Genomic DNA, 19399 nt, shown 5'->3' with positions numbered 1-19399 from the left:
GGGCAAGACTGGAGGAAGTGGCCCCAGGAGGGTGTACTGGGGATCGAGGTGCTGCCTGGACTGGGTAACCCTCAAAAATCCTCCTTCTCTTGCTCTCTGACAGCAGAGTAGCTCCTGACCTGAAGTGAAAGGGATCATCACAGACACCACTGACTCACTCCGAGGTGAATTAGGAGGACGGGTGGCTGTGGAACGTGCCAGAAATCCGTCTTGCATTCTGCTTGCGCTCATCAATCTCTCTCCATCTGGCAGCTTCTCCTCCGGAAGCAGACTGAGGCCCTAATGGCCTAAGTGAGCAGGAAACGAGCAGCACAGTTATAGATTGAGTGCTGGGCTGAGAGCGCACACAGCGCTCATCAGGAACCCTGCTCTGCTGGGAGTGGCCAGGAGTCCCTCTTTGTTTTCCTTCCAGCTTTCTTTATTGTAACATCCACAACATTTCAGTAAGAATAATGTCTAATAGAAGTACTGTGTCACAAACAATGTTTACAGACTACCTGCTTAAACAGGTGAACTATTTACCTGTATGCCTTACAGGTTTCCAGCCTTTGATCCACAGTATAAGAATGCTATACAAGATCTTGTACCATCATGGGAATTTGGGGTCGGGGGAGAGGTGGAAAAAAATGAAGAATGATTTCAAGTCAGTGAGGTAAAGTATTTCATGGGTCCTTACTCATCCAGGACAGCATGTGTTGAAAAAGTACCTGCCTTAAGGTTATGTGTGTCTGGGTTTTGTATTTGTTTTCTTTTTGTTGCTTTTATGATAAAAAGCAAGTTATAAGGATTAACAAGAGGATAAGCAAGTCTATACTTTTTGGAAATAACAAAAATGACTCTTAACCTTTTTATGCGCCCTACACTACACTAATGGACCTAAACTGTTATTTTTATTCTAAAGGCAAATTTGTTGACATAAAGAAAGGAAACTTGGCTGCTGCAGAAGTTTAAAGAACATACAGTAAACTGTAATGTAGGAAGATACTGAGCTTTTAGTTTTGTGGCCTTGTCCAAGAAGGTACCGAGCTTTTAGTTTTGTGGCCTTGTCCAAATAGGAAGTAATTACAACATAATTAAATTCTGAAAGTCTGGAAACCATGATGGTTGACAGAATGACATTTTAAGAGAAATAAGCATATGTTTTAATATATCTTGTCCTTCAGGCTCCTAAGCTTTGTTGATCCTGTCTGCTCTTCCAGCTTCCCCTTCTCTTCTGCTCTTAATATACTCTCTATCCTGCATATACTTGAGCTGGCTTCTGCAGGCAATGCAGGCAGCTGCTTGCCATGTAAGGAAGACTGCTTCCCCGTAAACTGGGGCTAAGCAGGGGAAAATGAGCAGTGTTGGGTCATAGTTAATCTTTTAAATAAAAGCCTGTGTGGTAGAGAGTGATGTGAGCCAGTTGCTGTGTGTTGCTTTGCCCTGTAACTAGTATATTTGTATGAATATAGCAACCTTCTTTAAACTCTCTGGGGAGGTTAAAACCTGAAATGCATGTTGGCAAAGATTCATTTAGGAAATGTGGAAAATTTACTCCCTTTTGAGTTTTGTTAGTGTTTGGTTCATATGACCTGAAATAAGCACATCTCTCTTAAGTCACTCATTTTGCTCAAGTTCAGAAGCTGTATGCTCAGACACAGCTCTTTGGCTGAGCAAAAAGGAAAAGCATCCAGGTGTACGAGATTGATGTACTTCTCCAGCAACGTGATCACATTGTTCCCAACCGATTATAGTTGCCTATAGGTTGTTTTCTTGTGTTCATGTACTGTGAATATCTCAGGACAATCTGTTCTCTCTCCGTGTTTCTTTCCTCTGAGACTCATCCTTACACCTTTGATAGATTCTCTTAATAGGCTCATTAAGGAAATGGAGGGCATCTCTCCTAAATGTTTGCCAAATCAGGAAGCCTCAGTTGCCTTCTTTCCAACCCCAGACAAATAGGAAAACAAAACATTGCCAGAGGTGCCTCAGCATGTGTAGCTCCCCAAGGACCCAGAAATCATGCCCGTAATTATGCGGTTTGAAAACGGCCAATGTACTCTACAATCGGTAATTTACTGCTACAAAACATGATGGCTTGTAAAACAAGTTACCGCTGCTCTTTTTCTGTGTAAAAAGCAGGGGAAAGGTCCACTTAGCATTCCTTTCCTGACCTGCCTGCCTTCTTGCACCACCTTCCCGCGGGTCGTGGAGTGGGGATCCACAACTGTGAGGGACCAGCTTCGTATGCATTTAGCAGTGGAAACCAATTAGCTGTTGCAATCTGGCTCCAGATTAAGTGCCCCGGAGAAATCTTTCATTCAAAACTCCTATTCGAGGCTCCTATTTCCATGAAATGTGTACCCACGTTGTTCTTGCTGTTCTCATTACTCTGTTCTCTGTAATAGCTGCTGTCTGTGTAATGATCTTCGGTGGCCGCATGGGGTTGTTGCAGAAGGCTGGAGAAGCAACATGATTTTGAAGAATTATTTGGCCGGAATAAGTGGGTCTGTAAAGCTGAGATTCAGTTACTCGAAAGATTCACAGGGAGCAAATTCCTTAAGTGAATGCTGAGATGGCATCGAGATAACCCAGAGCTGAAGTAATGGGGAAATGTGTTAGATAATTCTGAAAATGTGGTGTACAGTCAGCTGTCACTTACATAGCAAGGGTAGTCTGATATGATTGGGTTTGAGCTATTTAAGATTGTTAACAAGTAATTAACCTGTGAGGTGACTGGAATGGACATCATTTTAATCAAGACTGAATTATTAACGTGCCAGGTGTGCTTTGGAGTTTAGCAGGACACAGGCAGGACAAAGCCCCTTTGCCACTTTAATTACAACCTCCCTCACCCTCGGGAAGCACCCTTACAAGATGCTCGCCATGTCAGCTTATCGAGGCATTGCTCTTCTCCCCCTGCCTTTCAGGGGACACCTCCCCGGTCCCACAGAAGACAAATTGACGGTAAACCTGCTAATTCCCTGCAGCTTCAGCCTGCAGCAGCCCGCCTGTTGCCAGGCAACCTCCGAAGTACTGACTAGGCCGCAGGCCTCTGCTTGTCTGCAGCTGGCCCTTGGCTCTATGGCTTTATTTGTGCACTTCACCTCTTTATTCAGCTACACAGATTTCTTCCATAACACGGAAGCAGAGCTGAAGGCCTCCGAGTCGCAGCAGTGTACCTTGCCTACCCACCTGTCTTTTCTCGAGCAGCGCTCTCGGCCCTGTTTCTGCTGTTTTTCCTGGCCAGCAGCTGAGCAAACCCTCATGCTATTTGCCAAGCTGCAGCAGCAGCCCCCAGGGTGCTGGAGGTATATTTTAGAGGCGTAGCTGACCATGGACTGCTGTACTCGGTGTGAATCTGTTTGGTCCCAACAGTTCTTAATGGATTAAAAACAATTTAAAAAAAAAAAAAAAAAGGCCAGGCAGCTTTAAGCCATTTTTATGTTTGGTTTATTTCTGGCTGCTTTGACTTCAGCTGTATCTGTGTTGCAGGCTTCACGTAGCCTAAGTAGGTCTGTGAAGAGTGAAAAGATGTTATCCCCTACCTGGGAATAGCCCTCCTGCAGAAGCAGTTACACAGGAAGAGCTGCATTTTTGTGGGGTGCGGCTGGGCTACCAGCCAGGGCACAGGTTTGCCTTCAGTTGTATCGGCTAGAGGAACAGGTTGCTGCTAGAGGATTTGTTATACAGACAAACCGGCAGCATGTTTGCAGTGGCTGCACCTGGATGGACAAAGGAGAGCAGAAGCGGAACGAAGCCATTTTTTCTGGACGTGCTCCCAAACTGGGGGAAGGTAGAGATGGTTTATGTGCGGCATCCCGTGTTGCCCAGAGGATCTCCTTGCCAAGCAAAAGTCAGCACCACTGGTTTTCATGGCTTTTCACAACCAGGGAAGCGTTAAGTGAAATAACAGAATAACAGAGTCCAGCTTTATTTCTCATGGTAGCATTGGTCACGCCAGCATGATCGTTCAACTCCAGGGATAACTTTGGTGACAGAACTGCTGCGCTTTTCAGTAAGGGCTTGAAAAGCTGTTCAGATATTCTCACAAACTCCAATATTTTGCACCTTTACGCCATGCTGTAGAGCTTGAGAGAGAGGAGAAGGAATCCTGTAGAGATTTATTTAGAACAAACAGCTAACAAAATGTTTTTTCTTCCTTTTTTCCTTTTATGTTTTCTACTTTTTTTGTTTCATCATGTGCACAGGATATTAATGAGCTGATTGTCTGGATTACACTTCTCTGACAGCTGTTGCCTTGTGGTCCTCTCCCTACTGCCTTGGCTGCTACCGACTGACAGCTTTTTTGTCTGTCTGTGTTGTAGTTTTCATCACCGACTTTTGGTAGAAAGTCATTTTTCTGCTTTGGTTTTCCATCCGTTACCTGACCCTCTCTGGAGAAGAACAAAGACAAGCACATGAATGCTTTGTTTTGTACGTGCAGTCCAGCAGAACAGGGGTTGCGTACAATGCCTAGTGTTATTTTTTTTTTTACATCAAAGTAAGATAAGGATGTTGAGGTTTTAAGTCCAGATTGAATTTTGGCCGTACTTGCTTTAAGCATTCAGTTACCCATTTGGAAAACTAAAATATTTCTGGGAGTGGTTTGGCATTCTTGTATTAGCTGTATTCTGATCTTTTCTAAAGGAACTCTTGATCTTTTTGTCATTCATGACACAAGTTTATCACTGGGATGTCATGTTGTGCTATTTGTATTAGTGTGTACATCTTGGTGCCATTATTCACTTAGAGCCCTGAAGTTTCCTGCGGGCTCAATCAAGTATTTTTCTCAGGTGTACTTGAGGCTGAGTTGTGAGCAAAACAGAGGAGGCTTAGAGCCATCCGAAATGCCCTAAAATAACTTCTACTGCCCTGAGAATTTGTTTCAGGTACTTTTAGCAAGATTGAGTTAATGGATCTTGATTTCATTAAATGAAGATAGAAAGAAAAGGATCTTTCATATAGGAAGATGTCAGATGTTTTAGGGAGTGGAAGATCGTGATTAATACCCAAAAAGAGGCAAGTGGCTAGTGTGGATGGGGATCCCTACCCTTCTTGTCATTGCTCTCCCTATCTGATGGACTTGGCTTTTGCTCTGTACATTCACGGGGTGTCAAATTAATATTTCATAGAGTCATAGAGTGGCTTGGGTTGGAAGGGACTATAAACCCCCAATATATATACCCCCATATTTCAGTCCTGAATTTTCAAGTCAAGGCAAAATGCAGGGTGATCTGCAGTGCTGAGAAAGGATAAAGTATACCTGGCTGAGAGAGACGTTGCAGGAGATGTAGCTGCTCTAAGGCTACAGGATCAGTATCGTCAGTGTTCTTGCACCCAGCCAGCTGTCTGTAACCTGGAATCCTGCAATTCTGAAAGATCCAAGAAGAACACAGGAATGCAAACAATACTGACAAAGGAAGCTCAGGTCATACATTCCTGATAGATGGCCAAAAGTGTGGAGATACTAAGATAAGGTGCTCAGTCTTTAGTTCACTGTAAGCTTTTTCTTTTGGTGCTGTTTTACTCCATTGTGAGAGACAAGAAAAATCTGACTCAGACCTGTCTTGTCTTTCTCTATATATCTTATAGTCCTAAACGGGGATAATGAAACTATTCTTTTATTTTTCTCCCAACATGGTTCAGCAGAGATAGCATCCATCTCAGTAAAGTCAATACTATGCAACAAAAGGAATACTCTGTATCACAAAAATTGCTATTGCGATTTGTTCACGTCACTCACCTTAAAACCGTGAGGGGACCAGTTCATGTACTGCTAAATCAGTTGCCAGTCCCCAGCCAACTCTCCCAGTGCCAGGAGTGTTGCTAAGTCTGTAGTTCTCCAGCTTATTGTAAAGTTCTGCAGTGAGGTGTTTCTCTAGAAGCAAAAAATAATGTAACATACCAGTAAATCAACAACTCGGGCTGAGGAAAGTGATCGAAAAAGGTGATCAAGTCTATCACTACTTTTACAGAGTAATTAGAAGAGGAGCTTAGGACATCTGTAACCTTTCAAAACATTACAGAAGTCACTAGGATTTACATTACATGTAGTATCCATGTGGAGACAGCAATATAGCTTTTCTTTTTATGTTAGTTATTAGTTTGCTTATTTTGTTTTTATTGGCTTTTTCCTTCATTTTCAGATCAGCATCATGTTTACACTATCGGATAAAATAGCATGATTCACTGTTGCTGTAGGCCAAAGAAGGAACCTTAGGGCTTTTTCTTGTTGTTTCCAAATGAGTGAACAAATGAAGACACTGATTTTCCCCCTATTCATTTGAACTGTAAACCCAGAGTTGAAATCTGATGGAAGGGATCCTTTCTGAATACCAGTGGTTGGCAGTCTGAAGCTGCTGCCCTTTATCATAACCAACATTAACACTGAGAGAAGCAGAAAGTGAGAGGAGCCAAAGAATGATCTCTCTTAGTTATTCATGGCTACATGCCCAACTTTCCCATTTTTAGGCTTTTTTCTGTTTTTCTTAGGGATTGACTTTCACAGACAGTGAAAACAATGATGCTGATCATATAAACAGTGTAATTTGGAAAAACATTATGGAAATTTATAGTAGAAACCTCTTTTTTTAAAACTTATTTTTGCAACTCATCATAAATTTTATTGCAACCTTTGTTTTTGTGTTGTTGTGTTGGTTTGGGTTTTTTCCTTCAAATCAAGCAGAAATTACCTCTCACTTATTCCATGTACTTCCCTTGGATTCCTTGCAGAAGGAATTATGCTTAAACACCTCCCCTCTATACAAGACACGTTGAAAATCAAGAACAGGTTGAAAGCTGTGGTTCAATTTTCTCTCTAAATATAGCTCTTTTTTTTGGACGTTGAGGGGAGTCAACAGCAACACTGAGCAAGCTTCCAAGGGAGCGCAGCCCTCGCGCTCGTGGCAGAAATACCAACATCAGCTTGAGCAGTACGTTGTGCGCAGCCTTCGCACAGGGATACAAAGAGAAAACGTTCCCTTGCCCCGCGGACATCTGTGCTAAGCTGGACCAATTCTTGTCTTTATTTTTTTTAGGGAGTGTCTCATTTCTTTTAGTTGTGTAGGTATAATAATAGCAATAATACCAGAGCTGTAGTTCAAAGTTTAAATAAAAGATAAACTTGGAATAAGACAAATGAGGAGGCAAGAAGGGTATGTTGAAATATTTCAGGTCTCTGCTGGCTGAAATACCTCATTATCATGCAGAGAGCTGTTCCAGTAAAGTGTGTAAGAACCTGCCTTCTCTCCCCCTCCACACATAGCATTTGAGCTCTTCGAATAAGCTTATTAACAGTCAAATTGAGACAAGTTAATCTTTAAATCATATATAAATACAGAAGCTTTTCCCATTGTGGTATTTTGAGGCATTAAACACAGATGCAGATTTTCACAGTAGGAGACTAGATCAGCACAGTTAAGCACTGAAATAGTTTGTCTCCCAAATCATCTTCTGAGAACAGAATTTTCCTTTCACTGTACTAAGTGATGATGAATAGGGATTTAGCAGCAAAGGATAATTCCAGGCTTATATTAGTGGATGGTGCTGGTATCTTCTATGGCTGATCAGCTTGTGCAGTCCAGAGCTGCTTCCCTCCTCTGGATGTGACCTGTACAAACCCCTCCATCTTCGCCTCTGGAGAACCACTGAGACTTCTTTCCCAGCAAACAGATCTCATGTCAAATGCTTTCTATATCTGACCCCTCTTACTCATCTTTGGTATGAATATGTACTAGCGAGTATGGTTTTCTGGACTTTTTTGGCAACATTTCATCCTTTGACCTCCAAGCTAATATTTTTATCTTTAACTCCAGCATAGTGGGACACACTGCTCTCTTGGAAAGCAGCAGTAGTTTATATTTTTAATGTATAATGCATGAAATAATCCCATTTCAGAGTCTACAAGCATTCCTCAGTCTAGACTGCCTCTCACAGTCAAGCTGTCTGACTTCTAAACCTCAACTACCAAGATACTTGGACTAGTCTGTCTGGTTTAGTCCGGCGTAGTTGACACCATGTGCCATTTCCTGCTCATCCACATAATTTCAGCCTTAATTACTCTTTATCTCATCTTCTAAGCAATCGTACTCCTGATTTATTTTTTGTTTTGGGGATATACCATTACTATCAAAATGTCTCACCTTTTCCATTCAGCTTTTGTCAGGGCTCCAGGTAGAAGATGGCCACAAACCTTTCTGGGGCTTTGCCGTGGGGTTTTACGTGGGGCTTCAGACAGAGGTACCAGCACAGCCCCTGCCTAACCACTGCAGAGCAGGGTGGGTTATAGCGGTTTTGTGCCAGCCAGCTCCAGTGTTGTGACGGATTCAGGATGCACTGTGGTCCTGCTTTTTTTTTATATTATTATTATTTTTTGGACTACAAGAATTTCTCATAGTGCCTGGCTCCCCAGTCTTTTGTTCTTTCTCCTTTTTTCTTGTCCCAGGCTAAAAGGCAGGTGCAAAGTGACCATAACTAAAGATGCTAAACTCCGGTGTAATACAGGGCTCATCAGACAGGGCATTCAGGGAAACATGCACTGCACAGTCCTGCAGCGTCGGACCTCCCCGGGCAGCACAGCGGTCTGCTCGTTCATAAGGCATTTAACAACAGCACTCTGGAGAAAACTCGACAGACAAATTAATAACAAGAATAACAAGAATAGTGATAATATCACCTATACTTTTGCACTTTTCCTGGATTTTGCCATTATTAATCTTCCACCAGGAGGTAGATAAAGACTGTTAATCCCTGTTTAGGGAGGTAAAGATAAATATGTGGGTATGTATCTACCTGGAGAAAGAAAGTCAGGAGTGGCGTTCAGCCTTGAGTCTCGTCGTGTGATGTACACCACTTCTCAATATGATACGAGACATTAATTAATGTCGATCATTTACTTGAAATGAAAAGCCAGTTGACCATGGATGAAGATAGCAATACAGATCTATACTTATTGTATGATTATTGCCTGTATGAACAACTGGTTATTTTACCCGGATGAATTTTTTGCTTGATGAAATTGGCTCTGCTTGCATTGGCTTGCATGCTATTTGGGTGAAATCCCAGAATCAGGCCACACTGAAATGTGTCCAGAAATCCAGTAAGTAATTTTAAGTACAAAGCACTCCTTCTACAACTGTTAAGCTAATTTTCTTGAAAAATACTTGATCCCATTTTTTTTCTTTGAAATACTAGTTGTAGCGATAAATTCAACAATTTTAACATAAAATTTCCTGTGTGGGATCACTTTATTACAGAACTTAGTTCTTAATGGCATTTGCCTGGTCAGAATGTCATACAAGCCATTGTTCAGTTCTTGGATTAATCACCCCAGAGAAGATGTACCAGAGACGTTTATCAGATTATTTATCTTTGTCCCTTTGGCAGCTGGAGGGACCTGTTTGCATTTATTTGGCTCTGAGGGCACAGATTCAGGAGATGCTGCCCTTGGCCTGGAGCATGTGTGAGGTTCCCTGGGACTTCCCCTACTCCTGCCCTGCTCCAGCTTCCCTCCCTGTGTAGGTTATGAGTGCCCGCTGCCACTGAGCTGGGAGGAGATAAAAAATAGTTCCCCAAAGAGATGGGGCAAAACACGAAACAAGTGGCAGATGTGTGCTGCTTTGGGGGAAATTATGCCGTAAGTCGGGTTAGGAATTTCTGTCTTCTGAATGGTTTCTGTGTGGAAGTCTGTGATGCAAACCAGTGTGACCCCACTGGGAGTGCCTTAGGATCAGAGCGGCCGTTTGTGTGTCGTGAAGCTCATTAGGAGCATCTCTTGCCTCTGCAAGTAGAAAAAAAAATCACCTATTTTCCAAATATAATTGGATGGCTAGGAAAGACTAATGCTTATCTGTTGTAATCCTCACTATGTTATATTGGGTTCTACATTCAATGCATGCCCTGAATGTGCTGTAAAATCTATTTTCTCAAAAGCCAAGGACTTCCAAAAAGCTTACAGTAAGCTTCAGCGTGACTTTTACTTGGTAGCAAAAGCTGCTCGGGGACGTCTGGCACCTTCCATGTGCTGCGCCCCGCTGCCTCCGCCTCCCGTGACACCGCAGCTCTTTGTGGGGCCACGCAATAAACCGCAGCAGGAATTCGGCCGGGTGGGAGCCCTGTGTTGGCTTCGCCTCTGAAAAACACGAGCAAAAAGTCACCCCAACTCCTGTACAAGCTTTTGGCAGATGAGGAAGAAGTGCACGAAGAGAGGTGGTTTTGCCAGATAGCTGACATCTGAGGAAAACTTAGCTGAAGAGAGGAAATCACTTCTGGTGCCCTTAAAAAATGACAGTGGCGGTATGGAAAAGAAATATGGAAACAGAAGTTAAAAATGTAAATTTAATTAAAATTCAAAAGAGAGTCATAAGTTAATTTAAAAGGCTGCAGAATATTCTGTCATGGACTGAGCTGAATAATAACGAGTATGTACCTGTAGTCTGGCATCCAGTTATGCTGCTTTTTAATCTTTTTCAAGTTCATATAATTTTTAGAAATCAGATGGGTGGGTTTGTTTCAGCCAGCTTCACACCCTTGTTTAGCTGTAGTCTGAGCTGTAGTTTCGTGTAAATGTCAAACTTGAAATGCAGACTTGACGCGAACCCTTTAAAATTGCAGGCATTAAGAACAGGCTCTGAGAAGCGGAGCCAATACCCAGCGCAGAATTAATTGAGAATATGCTTTTAAAAATACAGGGAGTGACCTTCAGAAGCTTGGGGGGCTGACAGCTGGCTTGTTGTTCTGCCTGTTGTGATTTTGGTGGTGAGGCTGATAGTTTCAGGACTTTTTTCCCAAGCCTTGAGGATGAGTTAGGTGCTGCGGGGAGGACAATCCCTACGCAGCAGCTGTTGTGGTGGGAGCAGGATTAGCTTTTTGTGGGGCACACAGGTGACTGGGAAAGGCTGGAAGAAGGGTACCTGAGCATTTTCTGCTATGTTCATTTTAATCCTAATTTTGTAAAGGTTCCTGCCTCTTTTACAGTGAGTTTGCTGCTGATACTGCTTTCCTGTACGACTGAAGCAGATGAGGGAGATGGTACCAGCCTTCTTCATTATCTGTGCTTCCAGTCAATAATGCAAAAGGCAGAGCTGGCAACATAAATGAGGAACCAAAGGCCGTGCCCCTTTTCCTGCAGCAGGCCACACGTTTACACGGAGGGGAAACGCGCGGCAGCGTCACCGGCTGGGTGGAAAAGCCCTGCCTCAGCAACTGCAGCCCCGCTGACCTCTGCCACCGCTGGAGGGAGGATATTCACTCCTTCCAGAGGGCTTTCATCTGTGAAAATGAGGTTACAGTTTTACCCGCTTTCATAACCTGAGAATGTGGCATGGCTGCGAATGCTGCGGGTTTACCCGTGGAAGTACATATGCTAAAGCACATCAAGCTCAGATTTTTCCACAAGTTGGGAGGATTATTTTAGGAGAAACACAGGTGCACACACCCACTTATTTGGGGAAAAAAAAAAAAGGCCATGCTATTTGACATTTTAAATAATAAAAATAAAACTTGGAGATGCGATTGCTGAACCAGCCTGATCAGCCTGAACCTGCTGGCTGCTTTTATCAACTGGCACAGGGCATTCTCCATGCGCAATGGCTTAGTATTCAGAGCTCACTTTGAATCCAAAAGCACCCCTAGAGATATTCCTGATGTCTAAAACCGGAACAGAGTTATTAATAAAATTGTAGCATTCTTGAGGGCTACACAGCACAATAGTAAAGGATTTGCTGCTTAATCCGGGGGATTGCCACCCTTGTAAAGGTCAGGCAGCCGCTCCCCCGCCTCGTGTCCCAACACAGAGGTTTCATCTGGCTGCAAGATGGGCACAGCAGAGAGTTGTGGGGGGCAGCAACGCGACCTGTGCTCGATCAGCCGTGACAAAGGGGCTTCAGGTGGGACCGCGAGTAACTTCCATGCATGCTGAAAAGCTGGGGTGTTTGCTGTGCTCAGATGGTCAGCTGGTCCTCCTTGGGTGAGGAGAGGAGGTGACTTCATTTTGGGATTCACAGTGTTTGACTCTGTATGAAGTCTTTTTCACTGCTGGTTGTGTTGGAAACAGTTGTTACTGGTCACTACTGGGTAAGGGAGGTACTGAAAGAGCTTGATACTATCATTATTCATTCTCATTTGGGTGAAAAAAACACCCTGTAAACTTACCCTGAATGCCGCCAAATGCCATTTCAAGTGCTATGAAAAGTGTGTTATGTTTCCTTATCTGAAGGCTGCTGTAAACTTCCCAGCGTCATTAATACAAGAAAAGCAAATGGCAGAAAGTGACATTTCAGAAGCACAGCGGCAGGAATGAATGCTTAGCCAGAAACTGCACATACCTCACCTAAGTAACGCTTTCCCGTCTATCAGAAGATCCCGTCCCTGTCAGCTAGCAGTAAGACATTCCTGGGGGTGGAGTGAGAGTGAATTTATCTTGGGAGTGAGCAGGTTTTGCTTTGCTAAGCTAGCTGGTTTGCTCAATTCAGGAATTTTCCATTCACCTCTGTTATCCACCAGCATAGAAATCCCAACAAATGTAATTAGGGCTACTTACCTTAATTAGTTAACGGCTATCTGCAGCTCACCTGTCCTTCTGCGAGCTCTCCTCTGTCAGCCTGACTGCTTGGGTGAACCGTTTCTCCAAAAATTGCTGCTTCGGAGGTATGCTTTCAAAATATGTCGTGTAAGGGACTGTGCTCCTGTTCCTTGGGGAAGGCAGCTGCAAGGTAGACCTGGTGTTACACAGAGAAGTGCTGTTCGATTCAAAGCTGCACTATGTGGTTTTTATAGTCTTTTGATAGATTATTCATCAGTTCAGTAGTCCGAAATATTTGTGGGGGGCAGACTGTGTTGAAATTCTGGCAAGAAAGCGTGGTGTGGCCTGGGGAGGTAGTCACAGGTATCTCCGTGCTTGCTGCCTTTTTCTTTCCAGTGTTTGCTTCCACCAGTTTAACTCACAAGTTTTAGTCTAACCGGATTGAAATACTTATTAAAATTTTGTGCTCTGTTTCATGTTGTATGTAGCACAGACTGTTAACGTGAATGCAAACTGCAGGTTCACAGAGATCTGGAGGCAGCTCAGCCATCCTAGCTTGAAATAACAGCTGAAAAACATCCTTTTTAAAGTGAAGATATGCATTAGCCAACATCCAAAATCAGTTGTTAGTTCCTGTGATTGCTAGTTAGAACATGCCAAAATTGTCAGCCCTCTGTTAAGGAGACATGTGAGAAGAATTACTCAGGCGATGTACATTAGAAGCCTGTAGATTGAGCTCTGTTAAATCATTGTACCCCTTCTGATGAAGGTGAAAAAGGAAATAGAGATTCAGGTTCTTAATTCCTTATAAATAAAAATGCCTGTTCTCTAAATCAGCAGAGGGATCCGAGTAGCTGCAGCTGCTGAGCACGTCTGATAATTTGCATTCCCCACCTCCTGCCCTTATTGCAGAATTAAATTGGTCCCTCATTAACATGGCAGTGTTTGTTGTTACACTGCGTGCTCTCCCCTGTGCACACATGACTATTCAAATGTAATCTCAGGCCCTGCTCAGAGCCTCTGAGCGATTGCCAGCGGGGCGGGGGCACTGTGGGAAGTTATTTTCTTTACCTCTCACAACAGGTGCCTTTGTCAGCGCGCCGCGTAGGCACCCGTGCTCCTACCCGGGCGAGCCGAGGAGCAGCGCCTTGGAGCATTACGCTTTTAACTTCTACAAAAACAACGAAAAAAACACAAAACACAAGGCGATAAAGCCAAAGAGGAAGCGGTCATTTAAAGTACTTCTGAAAACGTGAACAGATTTTAGCATATCAGGTATGATTTTTTTTATAGGTGATGCAAAGAGCAAACCTCTGAGCTGGATGTTGCTTCAGGATCTGAATCTGAAATATCCCTGCTGCGGGAAATAATTGGAAAAACTCTGTAAGCCTTTGAAGAAGGATAAAGATTTTTTTTTAAATTATAGAGGCATTTCAAGGAAAAAATACCTTTCTTCATCCTGCAAGGGTTAAGCATGATCAGAAGCTGCTTTAGACTCCAGGATTTAACCTCAAGTACTGCATTTTTGTTTGCTATAAGCCTATTAGAATTCTCTCTGTTTCCTAGCAATAACATGTAATTTCTCCCCCTATTTAAGTGAAATACATGTTGGGTTTTTAATCCTGAACGCTACAGCTGTTGCTCAAATTTCCTATTCAAATGCAAATAGCACCTGGTTCTACTTAGACATCCATGTAATCTTTGACAAGGATACTTCAAGAGCACAGGAAAAAGAGAAAAGTGAGGTGCGTCTTATGCTGCTTGCTCTGGAAAGCAAGAGCGTAAACATCTGCTACCAGCAAGTTGAACTGGATACTTCTACCAGGTTTGCAGCACCCAGCACATACTCTTTTTTGGGACTAATGCACATCTGAAGTGATTTATGCTTCTTGAGCAGGTACAACTTTTTGTATTTTTTTCCAGGAAGAACAAAAGGCTTCCAGAGAGGAGAATGTAGCAGAGGAATCTAAGCAAAAGTGCTGGCTTAGTTAGAAGTTTTACCTTGCCAAAGCATCCTGAGAGGAGTTTCTTCTGTGGATGTTTTGTTTTTTCAAACTATTTATTATTTTCTAGATTTTCATTTGTAGCTTTGAGAATATTGATTTTTAAAGATTTTTCCAATTTTTTTCCTCACACTAGCTTTTTCTCTGTGCCAGATGTTACAATAAGTGAACTGGCAAGTCAGAAGTAATTTGGAAGGCAACTTTGCTGCTTAGCGCTCTGAGACAAGATACCATATCGCTTAACTGAAAGCAAAGCAGTCCTGGATTCAGGTTAAAAACCTTCTGCTGTGAATATTTTCAATTGGATAAATTGGTTTTATTTCAATTGTGGAGGTTCAAGCTTATTCAAGGCAGATTTTACGCATTTCATTTGCATTTTGCACGACTGTTTTACTGTGTTATGAATGGAAACTGAAGGACTCTTTTGTGGGGGGGTTGTGACTTGAGACCATCATCTTCCTGCGAAAAGCAAGGAGCCAAGTGGCACAAAACACTTTTCAGCTCTGCCTACAAGAGAAGGTGAATGTTTCTTAAGAGTTTCAAAGGAGAGATTTAGAAACTCATGGAAATCTCCAGGGAATGTTTGAAAGAAATCATCATAACACCGTTCTCTGTGAATTTAGAAACAAGCCAAAAGAACTAACTCCCTGGGAAGCAAACCTCTGCTGAACAACAATATCAGCTTTTCCTGGAGGAAAGCTAGATATAAAGAAAAAACTATTGTTACCAAGTTTGAGAAGAACAGAAGGGATTCCAGTTCTGCTGCCAAGCACTGGTGAATCATTTCTTGATTAATTCTGATCTGGTTTGGCTACTGCTTTTTCATCTGCAGCCTAATACTGGAACTTAAACTACTTGCCAGGATTTTTTCAAACTTCAGGAGATGCTTTTGCAAGTGGGCTGTTGAGAATATGAGCAGGTGTTTCATATGTGCTTCCTGTAATAATAAAAGGCACCCCTGAGAGGAAAGCCTGTGTGGGAGCTGATTTGCTAGGTCATATTTTCTCTTGTGACACTCCTTCCTCGTTAGCTTCTTCAGGTGGGTGTGAACAACTGACAAAGAACTGAGCCAAGGTTCAGGCTTGGATCGTGAACCTGCTCTCGCTGCTAACGGCAGCTTGCCGGCAAAATGATGGAAGAGATCTCCATAATGGTGGCTTACGATGCCCATGTTTTTAGCCAGCTGTGCGATGAAGACTTTCTAGCCAATCTGGTGGCAGTCAGCAAACCCAAATATGTGGTAGGTGTTACTCTTGCTCCTTTGTCAGTAGTGCTTAAGGTTATACTCTTTACAGTGGTTCAGTTCTTCTGCTGAAAGCTATGTATTTATCTGTTTTTTCTCTTTATTACCTTTTCAGCAATTTACCTTCATCAACAGAATTAAAATTAACCCTTTATTTCAGTGGAGATAAGATTATTAAAATAATATCTTTCTGGGTTGCTAAGTTTAGAAGAGGACAACCTGCTTAGTAGCAAAATAATTGAAATAATATTTTGGAAATCGTATTGAAATAAACTGAACTCTTCCAACAGTGGAATTGGTACTAAATGCTATAAACTCTTCCTGTGTCTGAGCATGTCAGTTAAAAGTTTGGGCCAGGTGCTCAGTGTGCACCTGGGGTCAGTGATATAGGTCACTGTCAGTCACTGAGTCTCAGAGGATGATTTAACACCTCTCCATGATCTTCAGAAATCAGCTTAAGTACCTGTAGGAACTTCTTAGTCAAATTGTCACTTACTTTTTTCATAAGTAGCGTATTTGTGTAAGTTATATGCAGTGTGAGTGTCTTCTGCCCCCATGGAGATCCCAGCTCTTCTAGGGAGCTGCACTGAAGTCGCTGGTTTGGACTCCAAAATTTGTCGCCAAAATTCATCTTTGGTCTCAAATCATACAGCTGAGCCCCTGTGTGAGTCAATCAACCTAGAATGAGTTGAGAGAAGACTTTGAAAATATATGAATATCTAGATGTTGAGCCTAGCTTGAAAGCAGATACTGTTCAAATTTCACTGTGAATACAAATCAGGCTAATTATTTAGCAATCCAATTAAGCATTTGTGTTTGCAGATTTTGGTCTGTGAATGTGTTTGTATCCACGCACTAAGTACATCTTAAAGCTACCTGAGGTGGTTTGTTAAACTGCAACAAAGGAGGTGCTCTCAGAAGAGAATCATTTTGCTTTCTTGCCACACCGTGTAAAACCTCCCTGTGTGTATTTCCTGCTTGAGTTTTTCTGCCTGTGCACGAACTCGTCTTCTGCATCTCCCCCAGACCCTCACACCTAAACGAGGGTTTACCCAGTCCCTTTGGTTGAGGTGCCCTTCGCTGTCTCACCCGGACTAGCGTGCATGAGGCGTGCTGGAGCAGTTGGCTAATCAGTATGTAGCTAATCAGCGTGGCAATCCAGACAAAGCTGTTTGCTTCCATGTGCCTTGGTTAGAGACCAGGCTCCACGTAGCTTTCAACTTACCCAGCGTACCAGGAGCTGCCTGCTGTGCTGGGGTCTCCCGGGTGAGCTGACGTGCCGCTGTGCTCTGGGGCCAACCCTAGTTGGTTAGATAAGAATCCACGCAGTAAGAAAGCACGTCACGGGTGGCTTACCTGATAATTTAGATCTCGGAAAAGTGCTGCTTAAATGGGTTCAGTGGTGGCCTCTGTGCTGTGTGGCTTCGGAGCAGAAACAAAGGACGGTGCCTTACGGACCTGGCTCTGGGCGCGTGGATTGCCCTGGGTCAGGAGCGCCACGTAACAGCTCCGGCTGGTGCCCACCCTGCTGAAGAGGCGATGGAATAACTTTTTTTTTTAATGATTTCTCAGTGAAGTATCTGCTTACCTCCTAGCAAAACAAATATTGCGAGAGGGAAAAGTATCATTATTAATGTTTTTGATAAAATACGAGTGGTTGACTTGACTGTGAGTATGTGTTCTTAGCGGCTCTGTTGCTCCCCTGAATTAAGGAGCATTAACATGTTTCAGTGTGTTATGTTGCCAGTCACTAAGTGAAGTCATTTTTTTTTCTTTTTAGGATTTACATAGGAAATATCTGCTCTTTAAAATCATTTTTGAAATATTTAAAATACGCTAACAGTGGCACAGTCAATCTAAGTAGGTTTAAGATGAAGCTCAACAAAATGGTGATAGGATTAAAGGATGCGTGGGAGCCTGTGCTACTATGGGATGACTCAGAAAGTTTCTTTCGGTTCTTTGTTGCTACGTTTAATCATGGGACAAGCTGCCAGTGGGGATATGTTGGGGCAAATCCTACTGATTCTGTCCTGGTCGCTTTACCAGATTGCACCAAAGTATGTACCGTCCGTAAAGTAAGGTTCTGCAGAACAAATCTGCAGAGTTTTCCTTTATTCTGAGAGTTTGTTACCGTCACGGGTGTTTTTGTAATTGGGGATTCATCTGTTTGTTTGCAAAATCAAGGTGTTTCTAGTATGCTTTTGTTTGCAAAATCAAGGTGTTTCTAGTATGCTTTTCTGGCTGCAGAGAAAAGTTAAAATATGATTCCAGTCGCATTTCCAAATGGAAAATGGGATCGTTTCGGTGGAAAATGTAGCAGTGCTTTTAGCATTGCTTTCATGCACATCAATACCAGACAAGTTAGTGGGAGTATTTGTTCTCTGTAAGAAACCTTGTACAGTACCAGCAGGTATTTGCTGTGTGTTTCAATGGCAATTAACTCAGGGTGGTATTAATTCAATTTCAGTGTTTTGGGGGAATAATGAAAAATTATTTAAAATAGAGGATGCCATAAAAGTAGATGATCTGAGAGAAAGTTTTGTTAGACGTGCCCCAAAGCAAAGCTGCGTGACAGCAGTCCTGTAAGATATCCTTTCACAAAACTAGTCCTGTTGCAGTGTGACCGTGGCACCTGGGGGGTTAGCTCTGTAGTCTTGCTTCTCTGCCAGTTTGTATCTTAGGTAACCACTTGCACCTGTGCAAAAGGAGTTTGCACTGTTAACCATCATGATATGGTCTCGAGGAGGGGCAGCTGGCTATGGCAAGAAGGAAGCACGGGGAATCAGACAAATATCATCAGTAAGCGTGGGACCGGGATATCTTTCCTTTAGTTTGCTTTATCCTTTAGGGAACAACATTTCTTTATGTTACTCTGAGAGTACATTGCACAGAAGCGCAAAGAAGCGTGTAAGTTGACTGCTGCGTTAGTTTGTGCAAGAACTGAGTAGCTTTCCTCTAGGGAATTTAAATTCTCAACTTATCTGCAGAAAACTTGGATCCGAGGAGTTACAAATGTGCTGTGCTAAGTGGTATAATCCTCTTAATCCAGGGTTGAAGGACATTCTTCTGGAAAGCTTCATTGTATTCTCATTTGCCTGCCTGCCTTGCCCCTCTGTTTAGGGGGATTATCAGGCATTTTACAGAAATCCTTCGTGGTTAGACACCGGCAGACCCTGCCACAATGATTTCTCAGTCTCTGTTTCCCATAGAGGCTGTGGAGGCAAACTGAGGAGGTCAGAGCGGACAGGCTCACTGCGCAGCGGGTGGAGAGCTGAGCGGCCTGGCCGATGCCCAGGGTGCAGGGGCCTGTGGCCGGACCACCGGCAGCTGGCTAGAAATTGTTTTGGGGGTTGCCAATGGGGTCGGTGCTGGGGGTTGATGCTGTTTAACATCTTCAGGCCTAGCCACTGGCAGAGGATGAGCCCTCATTTTCAGCTGGCAGAAACTCGGTTTTCAGGTGGCAGAACCTTGAGGGTGCGTCTCAAGTACTGAAGCCCACACAGAGCTGCCGACAGAAAAGGGATATTCCCAACCAGAGTGAGTTCGGCAGGGGGCTACAGGGAGGGCAGGGGGCGGCCTGCGTGAGGGAGGGGTGAGAGACCAAAGGACAAGAAGGCTCACGAGGGATCTAACTGGCGTCTTCTGCCACCT

At 43.2% G+C, this 19399-nt stretch overlaps 1 protein-coding gene and 1 long non-coding RNA gene across 12 annotated transcripts in view; one reads left to right on the top strand and one right to left on the bottom strand.

Moving 5' to 3' along the window:
- Positions 1-19399, top strand: part of RABGAP1L (RAB GTPase activating protein 1 like) — a 248438-nt gene that overhangs the window by 199114 nt on the left and 29925 nt on the right. Inside the window, exon 1 of one of the 10 annotated variants that reach the window (XM_048073426.2) lies at positions 12493-12627. The exons of 7 other annotated variants lie outside the window; for them this stretch is intronic. Coding sequence is in view for 2 of the 3 variants with exons in the window: in XM_048073428.2 (XP_047929385.2) it covers positions 15635-15745 (111 nt within the window). In the remaining variant the exon portion in view is untranslated. Of the gene's footprint in view, positions 1-12492; positions 12628-13783; positions 15746-19399 lie in introns of those variants that run through there. 2 more of the 10 variants (XM_048073428.2, XM_048073425.2) reach the window with 2 other exon arrangements.
- LOC106042488 (uncharacterized) lies at positions 3448-17445 on the bottom strand. Of its 2 annotated transcripts, XR_010833395.1 has the most exons (8): positions 17105-17445; positions 16245-16426; positions 13574-13673; positions 12521-12685; positions 9936-10111; positions 5726-5860; positions 5246-5354; positions 3448-4376 (listed from the first exon to the last, which is right to left on the bottom strand). It is a non-coding gene; the product is annotated as an uncharacterized lncRNA (long non-coding RNA). The 2 variants fall into 2 exon arrangements; XR_001211148.3 differs by lacking the exons at positions 9936-10111; positions 12521-12685; positions 13574-13673; positions 16245-16426; positions 17105-17445 and adding an exon at positions 8124-8572.

Source organism: Anser cygnoides, chromosome 8 (assembly GCF_040182565.1).
Source record: "Anser cygnoides isolate HZ-2024a breed goose chromosome 8, Taihu_goose_T2T_genome, whole genome shotgun sequence".
Classification (NCBI taxonomy): Eukaryota; Metazoa; Chordata; class Aves; order Anseriformes; family Anatidae; genus Anser; species Anser cygnoides.
The sequence above is the reverse complement of the archived record's forward strand: the minus strand, read 5'-3'. Positions and strand labels throughout refer to the sequence as shown.